We start from the raw sequence: 17330 nt of genomic DNA on the forward strand, positions 1-17330 counted from the left end.
GTGCAGAATGTTCTATTGAGCATCTTCAGCTCAGCTCCACAGAGTACTGCCAGAAACTCACCGCCATTCTGAGAAATGTTGACATCTACGCGGAGCTCCGGGACTCTGCTGCCTGGAAAGTTGGCCATGCAGCTGTAGGTGGCCAAATCCCGAAACTTCATGTCAATGATCTCCAGGCTGCTGGTGCCGGGCGCCATGTCGGGATCACTGCGTAGGATGATCAGGCTCTCTGAGTTGAAGACGGGTGCGCTGTTTTTGTACCAGCTGTAGTTGACCTTGTCCTGCGGAGTCGCGTCCACGTGACAGGACAGCTTGAGGTCACGGCCCATTTGGATGGTCTCGCTGTCTTTGTTGGAGTCGGGGGTAATCTGGAAGGTCAGGTTGGTCATGGCTGCCAAGGCGAGATAAATAGTTCAGGTTCACGGATGTGACGAACGCCAAAAAAGTAAACTAGACAGAGGAGGAGAACAGATGGATCTGTGACAGAGGTATCGAAGCAGAAGCAGAATGACAAACCCCCAAAAGGAATTAGGAGAAAACCGCCAACAAATCAAGAAGGAAATTATGAAGAAAGGAGAGAAAATGAACAAGACGGAGACTAAAATAACAGGGACACGAACAGGGAGGGAGAGGGCGAGACAATCAAGGACAAAGACTAACTCTTACACTGTCACATTCAATTTTCACTTTCAAAGACTGTGTTTCCCCAACAGATCCCCATGTTGAATACAAAACAGCTGCGTGTTCAACCAGCGGGGGGAGAGAGTCGGGCGACGGGAGGAGAGGAACGCTTGATTTACCCTCTTTTCAGGCTTGTTAACAAGATGCTAGGGCGGAGTCATGAATGGAAGCAATGACCGTATGGTCTGCTACTTTACCTGGTGTGTGTGTGTGTGTGTGTGTGTGTGTGTTTTAGTGCATGTGTCTTGATGTGTGTGCGAGTGTGTGTGTGTTTGTGTGTTGGTGTGTGTCTGTGGGGTTGTGTGCTCGCGTGTCCCACTCACCATCTGTGTTGGTGTGACGGTGCGATCAGGACCATTAAGCTAACAGCAGAAAGCCATCCAGCAAACGTTGTCTCGGTGTTAACTAACAGAGGAGAGTGTCTCTAATTGCTTCCACTACACTCTCACTAATTGGAGGGAGCCAAAATGATTAAAGAGCTAAAAATAGCTGGAGGGGAGGAATATTGAAGAGGTTGTGCTTTAACGAGAGGGGAGGTAGACTGGAGGGATACTTAACCTGCCTTTCTGACAAGATTCACACGAGAGCTCAATGCTGCTGGAGGCGCTTCTGTCGGACTCATGAGGGCAGAACCAAATCCCCAGCAGGCCCATCAAACCACCCAGTGCCCTCAGAAACGTGCACTTACTCCTGACGATGAGGTTGACATTCTTGCGAGCAGGGTTGCCCACGTTGTTGACAGCGCTGCAGTTGTAGAAGCCAGCATCAGCGGGAGTGACCGCCCGCAAGAAGAGCATTGGCCCCCGGACCTGAGCACTGAGGGGTAGGGGGCCCGGGTAGCGTGACCAGGTCACGGTAGGGGCGGGGAACCCGGCCATAATCTCACAGTTGAGGAGAACGTCCTGCCCGGGGTCCACCACCACCACTGTATCGTTCACCGACAGCCGGATCATCGGAGGAGCTGAAAGGATCAGAGAAGGGAGGACAGGAGGAAAGAGGACAAGAGGTGCAGAAGTGGGGGGAAAGAGGGGAGAAGGAGTAATTAACACTGTGCTCTACTATCTTTATCACTATCATGTAAAATTCAGAAGGTCATCTGGAGCCCAACAGACCTAAAATATTAAAGCGTGAACAAGTGAACAGGTGATGAGGAGAGAGGATGGGACTGATGAGATGATGGAGGACATGAGTGATCTCAGAGGACGTGTGATGATTGCAGCAGTGCTGCAGCGGTGATGGTGCAGCTGGAGATGCCCCAACGCAGCGGGACTGTTGCAGATTCTGCTCACAGATGCAGAAACCAAACTAAACCTGCAGCTGATGAACCATCGCTCCATCAAAAAGGGACAGTGTAGCCGTGTGGAGGTTTCCTGGAGTCCTCCTACGCCCAGCAGTGCTGCCGATAGGTGGACATCTCTGTGGGCCGCACGTATGAAATCAAGGTTTTCCAGCTTAGTGTTGTGTAAATTGGGAGATGACATGGCAGCTTTGTGCAATCTTGAATAAAACATGGGAGGTTTTCACACTGGTTTACAGCAGCGGATAAGTCAATAAGTGCAGGAATGAAGGGATGATCAGGCCTTAATGCTGCACAACATAGTCAATATTCCATGAATTACACAAGCTTCTGTTAGAAAAGCACATATTTGACTCATTGTGGCTTCAAATGCTGGGCAGATGTGCAACAGTCATTTAGTATTATGTGCTTTAAGTTGCAGGAACAAATAACAAGTGCATCCTCGGTGCTGATGGAAAAGCCCGTTTTGTCTGGATGGTTCACCTGGGTGGAAGCTGGCCTATACAATCCCCCCTGAGGGGGAACTGGAGCCCAGCAGAACCAACTACTGGGATGATTTGGATCTGAAGTCCAAATCCACTGATGTCCATCTATGGAGCCGTGACTCCAGCTGGGTGAATTCGTTTGGCCACATTCTTTCATTTTCATTCTGGTGGGTTCCTGCTCTGTAAGGAAGCAACAATAAATATTCCAAATGACACAAAGCCTGAAGAAGAGGATCTATCACCACTCACACTATCCTGGACAGAAAGAGCGGCTGCAGCCTCAGCGGGGCCCCGCTATGTTCCTGTGGATGTGACATTTACAGCAGAAGCCTCCTCTTCTGAATGATTGATTGATTATTTACTTGTTATAGTAACAACTAATGGCAGCAACAACAATAATAATAATTTTCCCTAAATGGAAGCACACTGGCTCTAACAGTGTGTTCTTTTGTTATTGGTCACATTGAAATCTTGAAGTTATATATTACTTATTTCCACCTGTCACACGTACAGTGTTGTTTTCACTCTACCTGTGAGGACCAAGCATTGTAGATTATTTAACTACCATTTGAGCTTCGGCAAAAAACAAAAACCTTTATTAAAGCTGCTTTTCCTCCCAGAACAGGTACAACTTTACCTTTCGTGACAGTGAACATTTTTGAAATTGAAATGTTGGCTCATCAGGGGGAGTCAGGGCAATCGGAAGCATCTTGTAATGGGTTTGTGCATATCACTCCTGGGGGCATAAATGGGGGTGGCAGTGGGGCAAAATGGAGAGAAATAAACAGGTGACCAAAAGTCACCTGCTTTAATCCCCCGACAGTAAAGCCCCGGTCCCTCCAATCATCCCCCCCAGCATCAGCTACAGCAGAGATAAGGGCCATCCCTGGTTCCCCTGCTGGAGCTGCTAATCTGAGTTGGTGGTTAAATTCCCTCGTGAGCCCTAGAGGTTCATCATTCACATATTTCTCGGTAGTTTTCTGAAAGACCTCGTCAGGATTTAGGTGACTAACAAACATAAAGAACCAAAGGAAGAATAAATGAAGACAAACCGTTGTCCTGAGAAAAAAGAACAGAGTCACACAGAGCGGTGACTCAGCATTACAGAAGTGAAAGCTGCTGGTGTGGGTCCAGGACGAGTCCCAAAGAATTTCTGCTCAACCTCAGATTAATTCAGCCAGTGATAAAACAATCATGGAGTGCATTATTTAATCACTCAGCATGGATGGAGTGTGGCTGTGGGACTTGGTGTTGAATCACTCCAGTGTCTCTCTGAGAGATTTAATCCTCAGAGAGCGACCCTTCCTTCCTTCCTTCCTTCCTTCCTTCCTTCCTTCCTTCCTTCCTTCCTTCCTTCCTTCCTTCCTTCCTTCCTTCCTTCCTTCCTTCCTTCCTTTAATTCTCTGTTGCAGTTCATCCTCTCATCTAAACCCTGTGTAAACAGATTACACTTCCAGTTGGCACGCTTCAGGACTCTCAACAGCAAAACACACTCACAAACAACAAACATGTCATCAAATCTGAAATATCAACTAAAAAAAAGAGATTAGAAGTAGTGATTCAAAAGTGGTGGTTATTCTGCTCCTCTCAGAATGCTGCAACACTTTTAGGTTGTCATAGAAATGCTGACATGCATGTGAGTGAACGATATTAAATATTTCTGTATGATCTAACGGACAAGCAGGACAAAGAACACGGTGCTGACGTGCCGATATCAGGTCAGAGTAAGTACGGAACAACTCCACGGAGGACTCATTATATCCAAACACACTGCAGGAGCAATATTGTTCAGGTTTTCATGGGATTCCATTAGAAATGTAAAGGATCCTTTCACACACTTGACTCCCCACCTGCCTTATGTAACCTGTGTGTATTTCTGTACTAACTGTTTATTTTGGACTTTTCAGCCTTTTTGCACTTTGATTCAGTTTCTGTATGTTGAATTTTTCTATAATGTGATGTTGATGCAACAAAACTATCAAATTGTGTTTTCTATTTTTCTAAAATCGTTGTAATTAGCAGCAACCAGCAGATGTGTGTGTGTGTGTAATCCTGTAAATGTGATTGTGGGGGTGGAACCAACTCCATTCTGCTGCAATAATGGGGCAGATTCAGCCACTGGAACTGAAATAGACTCGGAGGTCCCGACACTCATGACTTCTCTGGTTTCATCTCCTTCTTTTTAATGCTCTTCTCTTTTTTACTCACACTGTGCTGCGGTTTCTATAGCGATGAATAAAAAGAAGTGACCAGATCTTCAAATCTAAATGTCGTCACATTCATACAACTGGATTTTGACTCTTTTAATACTCAGAATCAGAATCGAAATCAGAATCAGAGCTGTGTGCGTTTTCCAATCATGGAACAACCTCAATGACAAAGCTAACAGCAAATAAGTAACCCACAGTTAATGTAGTGCTCAGAAACACACACACACACACACACTTTATGTGTTGCAAAAGGAAGAGAGGACTTCAGAATTATACCTTCAACTTTGCGTGACTGTGTGTGTGTGTGTGTGTAATGGTGGCTCCATCGGAGCATTTTACACAACACACCCCCCCCCCTCCTCTCTTCTCCCATTTTCACTCCTCCACTCAGTGTCTTTATCTTCTCTCATCTCTGCCTCTCTGACATTTTCTCTCTCTATATGTATATTAAATCAATAGACCATCAAATATCTATTTATTTATGTAATTGTGCTCACAACAGTTATTACTTCAGTTATATTGGGTGGATTTGAGTGTTTAAAAGTGATAACAGTGGTTTGTCAGAGTCATGCCAATGGTGGATTTAAAGGAAATGAAATAAAATGTATGTATTTTGAGGGGGGGGCAATGGATTGGAAAGAGACGCGTTCACTCCTGAATGAAAGTTGCTGAAGAAAGTCAAATGAAAAAAGGTGCAGACTTGAAAAAAGGCCGATTGTCAAAGCACCAAAGGGAAGAATAAAAGAGATCAAAGCAGTGTGAAAAGTGATCAGGTTTCTGCTGGTGGGGAAATCCAGTGTGACTCTGGAGGGGGGATGTCAGCCGGACAGCCTCGACACGCTTGTTCACAGATTCATTCAAATGTTGAAACTGACTGCAGCTCCGCGTACGTTTAAAATTTAGGGAACCTTCTCTTGGATGGTTCCAGCCTTTCATAAGAAACCTTAGACCAAAAGGCTGGTAGTTTTGTTTTGTGATTTAAATTGTAAAATCAGAATGTCCTGATCCATATATGACACAACACAAACAGTCAAAGAAACACACAATACTCCGGAATATTCTGTTTATGTAACAGCCATATAAATACCGTCCTGTCTGAACATCACATGCTCGCATGGACAAGAGGATTTGGCTTCCTGTCAGTGTTTTCTCCAGGGGTAGGAGCCCCCCGCTTACACCAAATCCCAGGTTGGGATTATCATCTAAAAATCAATCATTGTCTGGTCCCATCTGATGCAGCAGTGACCCAGATGAATGAATCCACTCCAAACAGTGACTGAGTGACCCCAAAAAGACCAAAAATGAGCTCTGAACAGAGTAAAATGCACTTATAATAAAGAAAGAGAACTCGAAAATGAGATTATTTGTGTTCATTTACATTGCTTAACCTGATTTGTTGGTTTGTGAACATGTTCAGTTTGAGCAGACAAAAGAGGAAACATGGTAACTTCAGAGGGAGGAGAGGAGAGGAGAGGAGAGGAGAGGAGAGGAGAGGAGAGGAGAGGAGAGGAGAGGAGAGGAGAGGAGAGGAGAGGAGAGGAGAGGAGAGAGAGAGGGAGGAGAGGAGAGAGGATATATGTAAGGAGGAGAGAGGGAGGAGTGAGAGAGGAGAGAGAGAGAGTGAGGGAGGAGAGAGGGAGGAGAGGGAGAGAGTGAGGGAGGAGAGAGGGAGGAGAGGGAAGAGAGGAGAGAGGGAGAGTGTAGAGAGAGAGGAGAGCGGCAAGAGAGGAATAAGGGAGAGATGGAAGAGAGTGAAGAGAGGAGAAATGAGAGAGGAGAAAGGGAGGAAAGTGGGGGGAGAGGGAGGAGAGGGGGGAGAAGGAGAAGAGGAGAGTGGGAGGAGAGGGAGAGATGGAAGAGAGAGAAGAGAGGAGAGAGGGAGAGAGGAGAGAGGGAGGAGAGGGAGGAGAGAGGGAGGAAAGGGGGGAAGAGACAGAGAGAGGGAATAGAGAGAGAGGAGAGAGAGGGAAGGATAATTCAAGAGCGGAGGATCTGTGAAGAGGAAATCAGTGGATCACATCCATCACAATAATGTGTTCGTTATCTTCACAGATCGGATCAGATTTTGATCCGGAGCTTGATGCTTCTTCTCTTCTCCTATTCGGACCCTGTTTACCTGGATCTCTTTTGTCCACATATTTCTCAGCAGTGGCTAATTCAATCCAAACTAGTTTTTTTCAATATTACTTGTGCTTAGCTAATTAAGCTAACTAGTCAGAAACACCTGAGGGCTACCAGAGAGTCGATGTCATTTGCTGTTCTTGTGACACAGATGCATTTGTGGATTTTCTCTCAAAAACATATATCAAAACAATATCAAAAACATGCCCGTCCAGCTCAACAAGCCCCTAAACGTGTGCTCAGACTGCTGTGGCAGGTTTTAGCACCCTGTGAATCGCTGCTAACTGAAGATGAGAGGAGTTTCTTTCTGATTATGACTTCACTCAAGATTAAATCTAGAAGCTCTGCACAGAATTTTTTCTTTATCAGCTGTTGAAAAGTAAACAAGCTTCATTAAACAAAAATTTAATAAGTGATGATGAAGACAGAGATACAGACGCTGCATTAGCATTTTCATTTTACATGCTAAGAAGTCACATGCCTGAAAAAAGCAATGAAAGGAGTGGAAGACGAGGAGGATTCGAGGGTGACATTCAAAATAAGACTTTTTGTCAATGTTTACTTTAGTTTAGGACCAAATTGGATGGAACTGTACATCTTGTGCTGACTCAGCACTGCACCTTAGCTAAGTGTGAACAGTGGAAATAATCCTCACTACACACTGATAGCGTTCATAAATGAAAAGAAGAGACAGACTAAATCCTCAGGCCATGGCATCATTTACTGGCTGATAGAGGTGGAGATCCACCTGGATCCTCCCACTGATGCTGGCAGCCAAACAAAGGGGGATGAAGTGCAGATAAGTGTGTGCCCTCCTTTCAGAACCCATCGATACCACAAATGAGAAGCAAACATAACCACAAAGCAGAAATATGAAAGTTGCCATTAAAAAAGAAAAACTCAAATCACTGAATTTATATGGGGGTAAAAATGTGCAATTTCTGAAACAGCTTTTCATCCCCATGTCAAGAAAGAAACAAAACTAGCATACTTGTTGCATTGGTGAGCCGGAAGGTCACCGACTTGTCCTCGATGTTGCACACGTTGCGGACGGACACCTGACACGTGTAATCGGCAAAATCTTTGGGTCTCAGGTTTTTCAGCTTCAGCACTTTGGTCTCACCCTGAAACAGAAAAGAGAGCAGGATGAAAGGATGAAGGTGTGAAATGTAGCTTCACTGAGACAAACAACAGCAGACACAACAGCCAGGGACTGGATTCATTCAAGTAAAAGCTCAGAGCTTTTAATCTTCCTGCCACTCTTGGTTAGAAATGTTTGATTTATTGAAATTTTAGTCACATTAGATAAGAAGAGGTCAAGAACACAAACGGCAACAAAAAAATCAACATTTTCTGTCTGTGGAATCGCATAACGATGAAGCTTGACACTTCACATGAAACTGTTGTGTTTGAGCTCTCCACAGCTTCCACCTCATGAAGAGCTCTGTGAACATTAGAAAACTTCCAACATCACTGTGAAGTGTCAGATCAAAAGGGGTCCGAGAGAGTCCAATTCTGCCTCAGAAGGTGATGGGTTAACATTTTCTGAAGCAGCCGTGGGAAGAATGTGCTGGCTGGCTAATTGAACTCAAGGGGCTCCGCTTTGTGGCTGACTGATGCTTTGATAAGTGCAGACAAACAGGAGCAGTAGCAGCGAGGCTACAATGGTGTTCTCGGACTGGGAGATCAGGCCTAGGGATTGTTTATAGTTGTTAGCCAGCGAACGCACTAACGAGTGCTGTTTATCTGATTGAAAAGCTGTTTGACTGACTCATGGGAGTCCAGAAATGGGTTGGTTTACTAAATCAGATCAGTTTTAAACTGTGAAACTGCTGGAAAACTCCAGTCCTTGTTTCTCTCAGCACACGCAGGATGTGTGTAGTGACACAAATCACAGATTCACATTATTTCAGGCTCCTCCAGCATCAGCAGGATACACTAGAATTTGCTAAAGTACTGTATACTTTGCAAAATAGCATATTTATGATGTTGAAGCTCCTTGACCAACAGCTTAAAAAATACACAAGTAAATAATAAAAAAGGATTTGTTCAGCTATCACAGTGAGCTAGAATATTATGTAAATGTTAGCCTTGCTGTGCAGGCTTCAGTCTCCATTTAGTTCCTTTTTCTTTCTTAGTAATCAAACTAGAAACTATTTTTTTCTGATCAGAATAAAAACTAGTATAAAATAAGGTTCCCTGATATTAAAACATCATGTGACAGCATTGAAGGCCAAACTACAAATGCTGCATGTGCTTCATGGATCAACTAATGACACCACAGCGGTCATTTTTCAATGGTTTCAGGGAACGTGGGAAGACTGGATGGGGTCATTATCAACATTATCAGTCTGTAGGGAATGCGTGTCCATTTCACACTAGGAAAGCTTATTAGCTCTGATCAGGATTTATTATATGATGGGCCAGGAACAAGGATGTATTTCTTAGCTCTTGGTTGGTGACAGATTTGCTGATATCTGGAAATTTTTCTGAAAGAATGCTTCAAAATTGAATAACAGACAAAGATTTTTCTTTACATGTTTAGGGAATTCTAGAGGACTTGAGTAAGAGGAAGTGATACAGAGAATGATGTGGGTACAGTTGGTGAACAGGCGCACGTCAGGCATTTCTTGGAGGATTACGATTGTGAAGTGGCGGGGTGTGGGAGCAGCGTGCGTATCTGTGTGTACCTGAGTGTAAAGAGGCTCGTAGATGTCCACTCCGTTGTCCTTGCTCTGCTCGATGAGTATGTTTCCCCGCTTCCAGATGAATCGCGCGGGAGGGTTGGAGTTGACGGTGCAGCGAAGGAACACTGTCTTTTCCTGGTAGTAGCTGCCGCGTACATCACTGATCGTCTGGTGCACTGTCAGAACTGGCGTGTCGAGGTCTGTGAAGGCAGCAAAGCAGAGAGAAACAAGGACTCAGATGTTACATGGAGGCGTGAACGAACACATCACACCCTGGAACGCTGCTCATTAGCGCCTCGACACACAAAAAAAGCTTTGTTAAATGTTTCCTGGTGCTGGGATGGAAACGTCTGTCCATCTGAATGTTTTCAACTGCTCTGTTGATTCTTTGTGTCGGGGACGAGATTTGGTATCAGGAAACGGGTACAGATAAGAGCAAACAAGTGCTGTTTGTTGGCCCACTTCCCCACCAAAACTGTCCAAACAGATGCCGACCGGCCACGACTGTCCAATCTGTGAGATTCTCTCTCTCTCTCGTCCCAAACACACACACACACACACACACACACACACACACACACAGAGCAGATTTATATCTTTCCTGTCATTTCTTCCTTCTGTTGGCAGCCTGGTTTTTTGGCGGTTCTGTCATCTCCCTTCTTCAGTGCACCGCCGTCACAAACATAGATGCCGCTCTGCCTCCTTTTCTGCCGTCTCCAGAGAGCTCGCCGCCACTCTCACTCCTTGTCACATCGCCCTCTCGCCTCTGTCTCAGGTTGTGTGGAATCACAATTCTTTGCAGCCTAATTTGACTGATTTGTTAAAGTCTCACTCTGTAGCAGCATGTGTCTCCTTGTCCCCCGTCAACGTGTCCAGGCAGCACGTGTGCACTAGAGCGGACACGCTCCTGTCCCTAACTCTTGTTTTTTTATCGTCACTGACTGTATGTATGGACTGATGGATGGAATTGAATCTATCTCTGACTGAAATGTGTGTGGGTGCTGTAGAAACAGCTGCAGCTGTCAGGTGACACACATGTAAGAGTACACACAGGAGGCCATACAGCTCTGAGAGTTTGTGTCCCCCCTCGTTTCTATAGAACACCTCATGTGACTCAGGTAAATAACTGCAACTTTGACTCCTTTGAATCTTCCTTTCTATAAAAGCAACTTCAGCAGAAAAGATGGAAGACTAAATTAAAAGTCAAAACAATGAATTTGTGTTGACTGACTGATCAGAGATGCTTTATGTGAATAAAGCATCTCTGATCAGTCACACACTTTGTTACAAAACAAACTTCTGATGTCCAGGATGTTTTTCACAGCTCATGGTCAAAAGTGTGGAGTGAAGGTGAAACGGGGAAGCTGACGGTTTGACACATTCGGTTTCAAAATTGCAAAAATGCAGTGAGAAAAAAAAAAGTGAATATGAGGACAGAATACACACTAAGAGATCTGTGAACTTGTCCAGGAATAACTCATTAATTGGTAAAATTCTTCTTTTATCCCTCGTGGAATATCCAATATTAGTGTAATATATTTGGTGATTCTGCGTCACCTTGTTTTATTTTCAGTTAACTTCTGGTTAAATTACCTTTATTACATCCCCACTGTTCATATACTGTACAGCACAAGAGTTTACATTCCAGGACTTTAGGAGAAAAATATGAAGTTTTTAGAGTCTAGATTTACAACTCTGCGGGTTTATTTGGTCCTATTTTTTCATGTGAGATCAGTTCTGGGCTGAGCTTCTGTCCCCACCTGCTTGTCTTCCTTTCATCCCTCTTTCATTTATAAAACTGGCACAGCAGGACAGCGCAGATGGAGGCTCGGCCAGGTCCTCCAGAACTGCCGAGGAAAGGCCATCAAACATGGCTTCTTCTCAAAGACATTCACCTTTGCTGCGTGTGCACCAAATTGAGCCAACAGAAGCAAAGGTGTGTGTTTTACGCTGTGAGTGTGCCTCCGTCCAGTGTGAGAGGGACTGTTTTTAATGACACCTGTTTACACACACTGATTCTGATTCACCAAGTCATGAAGGAAGTCTGCTGAAGCCTGTTTCGCTGTGCTAGGCTGAGCTTCCAGATTTCTTCTGTGAGCTCATGGATGAAACTTTTACAGCTTTCCCCTTTTTTAACACAACAAACCATGAAAGCTTTATAATCCGAGCCCCCAGGGTGGGTCTAACTTTACTCAGTTCGGGCCCTTAAGTAAATAGAGACACACGATGAAACTGCAAGTGCACAGAAATACAATATGAAACTTTAATGAAGCTTCTGATTTCCCCAAAGTCCTGCCTTTGCACACTGCTTAGATCAATTGCACCCTGCTGCTTTACTTGGCCGCAGCTTTTTAATGTACGTATATCCATGCATCCAAATTTCTGGCCCCTGGGGTCTGGCATTGTTTTCTGCTTATATGCGGTGCTGCTGACACAGAAGCATTTTAGCTGGGCTTTTTTAGCGTTTGGACCCTCAACTGGACAGGTAATTTGGGACAAAAAAGAAAATATGAAATGTGATGACTCCAGCTGAAAGCTGTGTTGGTTAATATTTATGGATCTGGAGTAGATTCAATAAGTTATCAATAGTCACTCATTTATGGCAACAAATTTGAATGATTTGATTGTAATTAGTGTAACAATTGCCACACAATATATAAGAAAGAGCCCTTTTCAATTCTTGTTCCTCTCAGCGTGGACCACAAATATGCTTCCAATACAGCTGATGAGGTTCATATCCAAGAACAAGTAAACAGCTACTATGAAAGCACTAGCTAATGCTAGCTCACAATAAGGTCACTTCTTTGTGACCTCACATACTTGTTCCCTGTTCCCTCCTCATGGAGCAGGTTGAGTGACCTCACTGATTAGCTGAATTATTCAGCCGTAGGGCTTAAAACAGCATTGTAGCGCTCCTAATAATGATGTACCAGAGCAACATCAGCAAAATAACTTTATTTCTTTCTACTTAATAATAAATATTAAACACTGACTGGTCATTTGTTGATGTACTATTATGTCCTTAATATCTAACTTAATTAATAATTTACCTCATGTTATGTTTTTTGTGTGACTACAAAGGATGCTGGGAAATATTATTTGGTTACAGAGCGTTAGTTGTGACCTACTCTTCACAATGCATTATGGGATGCATTGAGTGCAGCATGTAGCGTGCAGCGGCCCCCATTTAACATTTGGACCTCCCAAGAAATGGTGTTGGCCCTATGTGGTGCTCAGCAGGGGTCTAGTGGTGGTTTGGGTTTGGACACAGGGTGTGTGACATTTGTACATGCACGGAGCACCTTTAAAAACTGCCGACGTCAGAGCGGCTTGATGTAACAGTGGAATAATTTGTTGACAAATGCACATTGCAGAGTGACCAGTGCAAAGACAGGAGGAGCTTCCTGAAAAGTCCTCTCTGAGCGGTGGACTAGACGATTTGTCCTCTGCTGGGTGCTTTCCCCCTCAGGAGGACAAGCTTGTCTTTGAATCCTCTTTGATTTCCAATAACATGTCCTGTACTCTAATAGCTGTCTGGGAATAGGCAACCATTAGAGGAACAAAGTGAAGATGACAGGTTCAATTGAGTGTGAGCGTGCAATGGAGGAAAATAAGCTATGATGTCCGGTGGGGTGGGGGGTTGGGGGGCATTATTACGTGAATGAGGATTTCTTTGGTTAGAATTTATTGAGCAACAACACTGAGCACTGTGCTAACCCCATTACACAGAATCATTGGCTATTCGTGGTGTTAGGCTGAAGGTGAAGGGAGACGCGTGAATCATGTGAATAATGAGAGAGCTCATGTAAGATGAGGGAACAATAAGAGATGTTGAAGGCAGAAAACAGTGTTGTTCAGCTTGCACAATAAAACCTAATCAAAGAACTCTCCAACGGTCGGTAGCATCACTAACAGGTGAATCATTGTGACTTGGGTGTTTTACCCAGGAACTCAACCAGCTAGAATCTCCCTTTTCAAAGGTGCTGTTAATAACATATAATAAATATATAATATATAATAAAAAAATCTGACATTAAATTAGGGAAAGTCAGAAACTGTAGCTGGGACACAAATCTCTTCAATAGTCCATTTTACTGTAATGAATTATTCAAACCAGCCACAACTCATAATGGAGTCACCAGCTGAGAGAGTTGAGGTCTGAGTGTAAATGGAGCTTTGCATTCTGGAGGCAAACGTTGCCTCTCTGCGTAATAGTTTCAGTTCACAGCAAACCGATCTATTGAGGTGTTTTCCAGTATAATAAAATAAATACTCATTTGTTTCATGACAGTCATAAAACTCTGTATTAAACCAAGAAACTTTTTTTTTGCACATAATTTTTGCAGAACTAGCAGAGCATCAATTTAACTTCACTGAATTGTCTGCAAGACATCACTGACTGAATATCAGGCCCCCCCACCGGGATACTGGGCAGCTGGAGGGATTGAGCTCCGTAGGGCACCAGCAGAGCAGCAGAGCAACAGAGCAGCAGAGCAGCATGGAGCAACTAGGACCCACCAGAAAGAAAGAAAAAAGTGTGTGCGTGTGTGGGGGGGAGGGTTGGGTATCCTCCCAAAATATGAGAGAGGTTCATGAGATGGATCAGCTGATCCAGAATCATGCCCTTGGAGTGGTCTGCGTGAATTAGCTCCGCAGGTCTCGCATCACTTATTCCAACAGTTTCAGGAATCGACCGTCTTGTCTCTCTCATTTCTCTGACCTCCAAACTTCAGATACTCCGTCAGATTTATTGGAAATTAAAAATGATTGGGCAGCAGGACAAGGGATAAGCGTGTCTGAGGACCGCTGGTGCCAACAGAACCAAATTCTTTCATCCTCTGAACTTGTTAAACTTATTCAACTTAAAATTGTACAGAGAGCAAATGACACTGAATCAGACACTGCCACAGTGAATTCAGATGTGAGACATTTGTGATTTCAGGATTCCTGGAACATTTAAAGTAATTTTTGGATTTATTAGAGTGGACTGGAGCCATCTCTATATATCACAGCCATGCTACACCTGATGTTAATAAAGTTGCATGCAGAAAACCTGATGTCATTTCATTTTCCTCTCCTCTGCACCTCAAAGAACACTTCTAGTGTTGCAGAAACATAACACAAAGGACAATTTTACAACTAGAAAATGAAACATTCACAAACACTACACACTTGTTAGTGAATATCTATCACTGTGAGGACATGTCACCCTTTTCCAACAAAGAACTCATATAGGACACTACACACACAAACACATAGGTAGAGAGAGAGGAGGGAGAGAGGTAGAGAGAGAGGAGGATAGAAAGAGAGAGGGGAGAAAGGGAGGTAGAGAGGGAGGGTGAAGAGAGAAGAGAGAGTTAGAGGAGACAGACAGACAGACAGACAGACAGAGAGAGAGGAAGAGTGTGCAAACACAGAGGCACAAACAGAGGCAGACGTGCTGTTTGATCCAGCTTCACATCTTATTAATTATTGAGCATTCTGCTCATAGACATCGCCTTAAAGACTGCATTAAACATGCACCAGACCCACATTTAGAACACTGGTCCTGTTTAAAATGCGATGATGAGAAGTAAAGATGATTTTAACTGACTTTCTCTGCTTATTTACAAAATCTATACATTAACATTTCAATTTTTTTCTTATTCATTTGTGCAGCAAATAAATGCACAAAAACATGTTGATCCAAATAATTCTTTTTAGGACCAGACAATCGCAGTGATCAACAGGAGCACAGATAACTGCTGTTTTTTCTGGATCAAATGTTCATACTTATTCTGCTTAATAATACCTTTTACACAGCTACACCTGGACAAAAATATATGTTTAACTTTGTGTTATCATCAACTGATGGACTGGAGGATCTTAAAAGCATCGCTTCATTAGCAAAAATGCTGCTGATGTTAGAGAAAAACGTATTTCTTTTTGATAATTTTTGCTGTAATGAGCAAACCCCCGGCAGAAAGCCAGTGCTCCTGAATTAAACAGCTCTGGCTGTAAAACTACTATAAAACAAGAATACATAAAGCTTTTCTGACATTGTGTACGGTTAACAAGGTTGTGTTGAGAAGAATTACAGAGAGAGTCAAACTATCACTGGTGGATTTGTTGAAAACGGCGAGCTTTTGTTGAGCCAGAGTGTTACAGTCAGGCCTTAATTATGCTCCTGTCAGCAGAAGACCTAGGAACTGGTATTAAACATTCATGATGGTGTGACTCCATTATTTTACAGTCATAAAAGGAGGAGGTTTGGCACGCTTATTTACAGTGTTGTGACAGCGCAGCTGCACAGCCGAGAGGTGTTAGAGGATAAAGACGCACGTTAACTCACTCAACCTCTGAGCTTGCAGCCACACAAAGTTGAGGATGGAAACAGAAATGGCGGGATTGGAGGCTGAAGTGTACTCTGATCAGCCCTTAATGGCAACAAAATGGCACAAAAATGGCTGCATGTCCCTGTGAGAGTCTGCTGAAGGGTCTTCGAGGAGAAGACAACGTGCTTCTATGAACGGTAATGGGTCTTTGGTGTGTGAGCACCATCTTCACAGCATCTGCAGAGCACCAGAACTCTATGTTAATTCTGTTGGTTAACTCAGGCCACTATGACAAAATCTGGATCATATTTAGAGAAACATCATTGATGGGCAGAGTAAATATGAGAACAAATCAGCTTCCTACTGAGGGTCAGATCTTGATGGATGCTCACAGGGTGTGATACTCAGTAACACACAATCATCATTGTGCCTTGATGTTTCCCTCCAGCGTGTTTAGGAAAGATCTGCACAAAGCATGTTCAGATTTCTTGACACTTATATAACGAAGCAAGAAAACCAGCCAAACCCTGAGGATGCTGCAGCCCTGTGGAGGTCATCATATAGATATAGAATGTCGCCTGTTCTGGGTTGTTTGTTGGCAGTAATTATGTGCTTTAATGTGTTGTGTTGAAGGACCAACATCGGCGATCTGGGGCAGAACTCCATTATTAAAACAACTTCAGATCACATCTTCCTGCTCAGTTACTTTGCTGGTTTTGCTGGAACTTCACTTTTATCATTTTCTGTTTACCAAAACAACAAAAAGAACAAACACATGAGTTCAGAAACTCATAAGACAACAAACAACAGGGTGGAAGAGAATAAAATCATATCTTGCTGCCTGGCTGGTTGAGACCTGATCACAGACACTAGTACTTTAAGAAAATAAAAATTTTACTAGTGCAACATAAAACATTTTCATTAGAATAAGTCCTCCTGGAGACCGACAAACACTCAACTGAACATCTGACTGTAAAGTTGTCAAAAGATGAAGCTTTGTAACTTAATATATAGGTCACAAAGCTCACAAAGATATAATGCGCTAACATGCTACTGTAAAGTAGCCAGATGATGACTTGTGGTCTGTTAACCTCGTTTTCTGGACGGATGAATCCACAAGCCTTTGCTCAGAACAGCAAACCCATCTGACTACTACGAAAGTGTTTTATATTGAGCTAGCTGTCACAGCTGCGGGCAATCATACCCGTGAGCCGCCTCGCCCCGCGCACCTGTTGTGCATCAGGACTCTAATGAGCACTCTTCTTAATCCCCGGTGGCACACCTGCTGTCTGCCATATTATTGTTCGTTTTCAGATGACTTTCCAGCGTATTCCTGTTTGCCTGCCTGCCTGGTTCCGACCTCGCCTGTTCCCCTGTAAACTCTGTCTGCCTTCTGCCCGATCTCGACCTTGCCTGTCCCCGACTATTCTGTTCTGCCCGCTCCCCGGAAAATCCTGTCTGTTGTCTGTGTCCGACAATAAAGCGATGTTCAGCCAGACTCGTGTGTCGCATTTGGGTTCTTATCTGGTTCCTGA

The 17330-nt window shown here is 43.7% G+C and overlaps 1 protein-coding gene across 7 annotated transcripts in view; it reads right to left on the reverse strand.

The window, feature by feature from the left end:
• The window catches only part of mdga1 (MAM domain containing glycosylphosphatidylinositol anchor 1), a 116941-nt gene that overhangs the window by 38834 nt on the left and 60777 nt on the right, over positions 1-17330 (reverse strand). For all 7 annotated transcript variants that reach the window (XM_029846434.1, XM_029846436.1, XM_029846438.1 and 4 more), the window contains exons 5-8: positions 9485-9681; positions 7786-7918; positions 1370-1642; positions 62-391 (exon numbers count right to left, since the gene is read on the reverse strand). In XM_029846434.1, the coding sequence (XP_029702294.1) occupies positions 62-391; positions 1370-1642; positions 7786-7918; positions 9485-9681 (933 nt within the window). The remainder of the gene's footprint in view (positions 1-61; positions 392-1369; positions 1643-7785; positions 7919-9484; positions 9682-17330) is intronic.

Source organism: Takifugu rubripes, chromosome 13 (genome assembly GCF_901000725.2).
Source record: "Takifugu rubripes chromosome 13, fTakRub1.2, whole genome shotgun sequence".
Classification (NCBI taxonomy): Eukaryota; Metazoa; Chordata; class Actinopteri; order Tetraodontiformes; family Tetraodontidae; genus Takifugu; species Takifugu rubripes.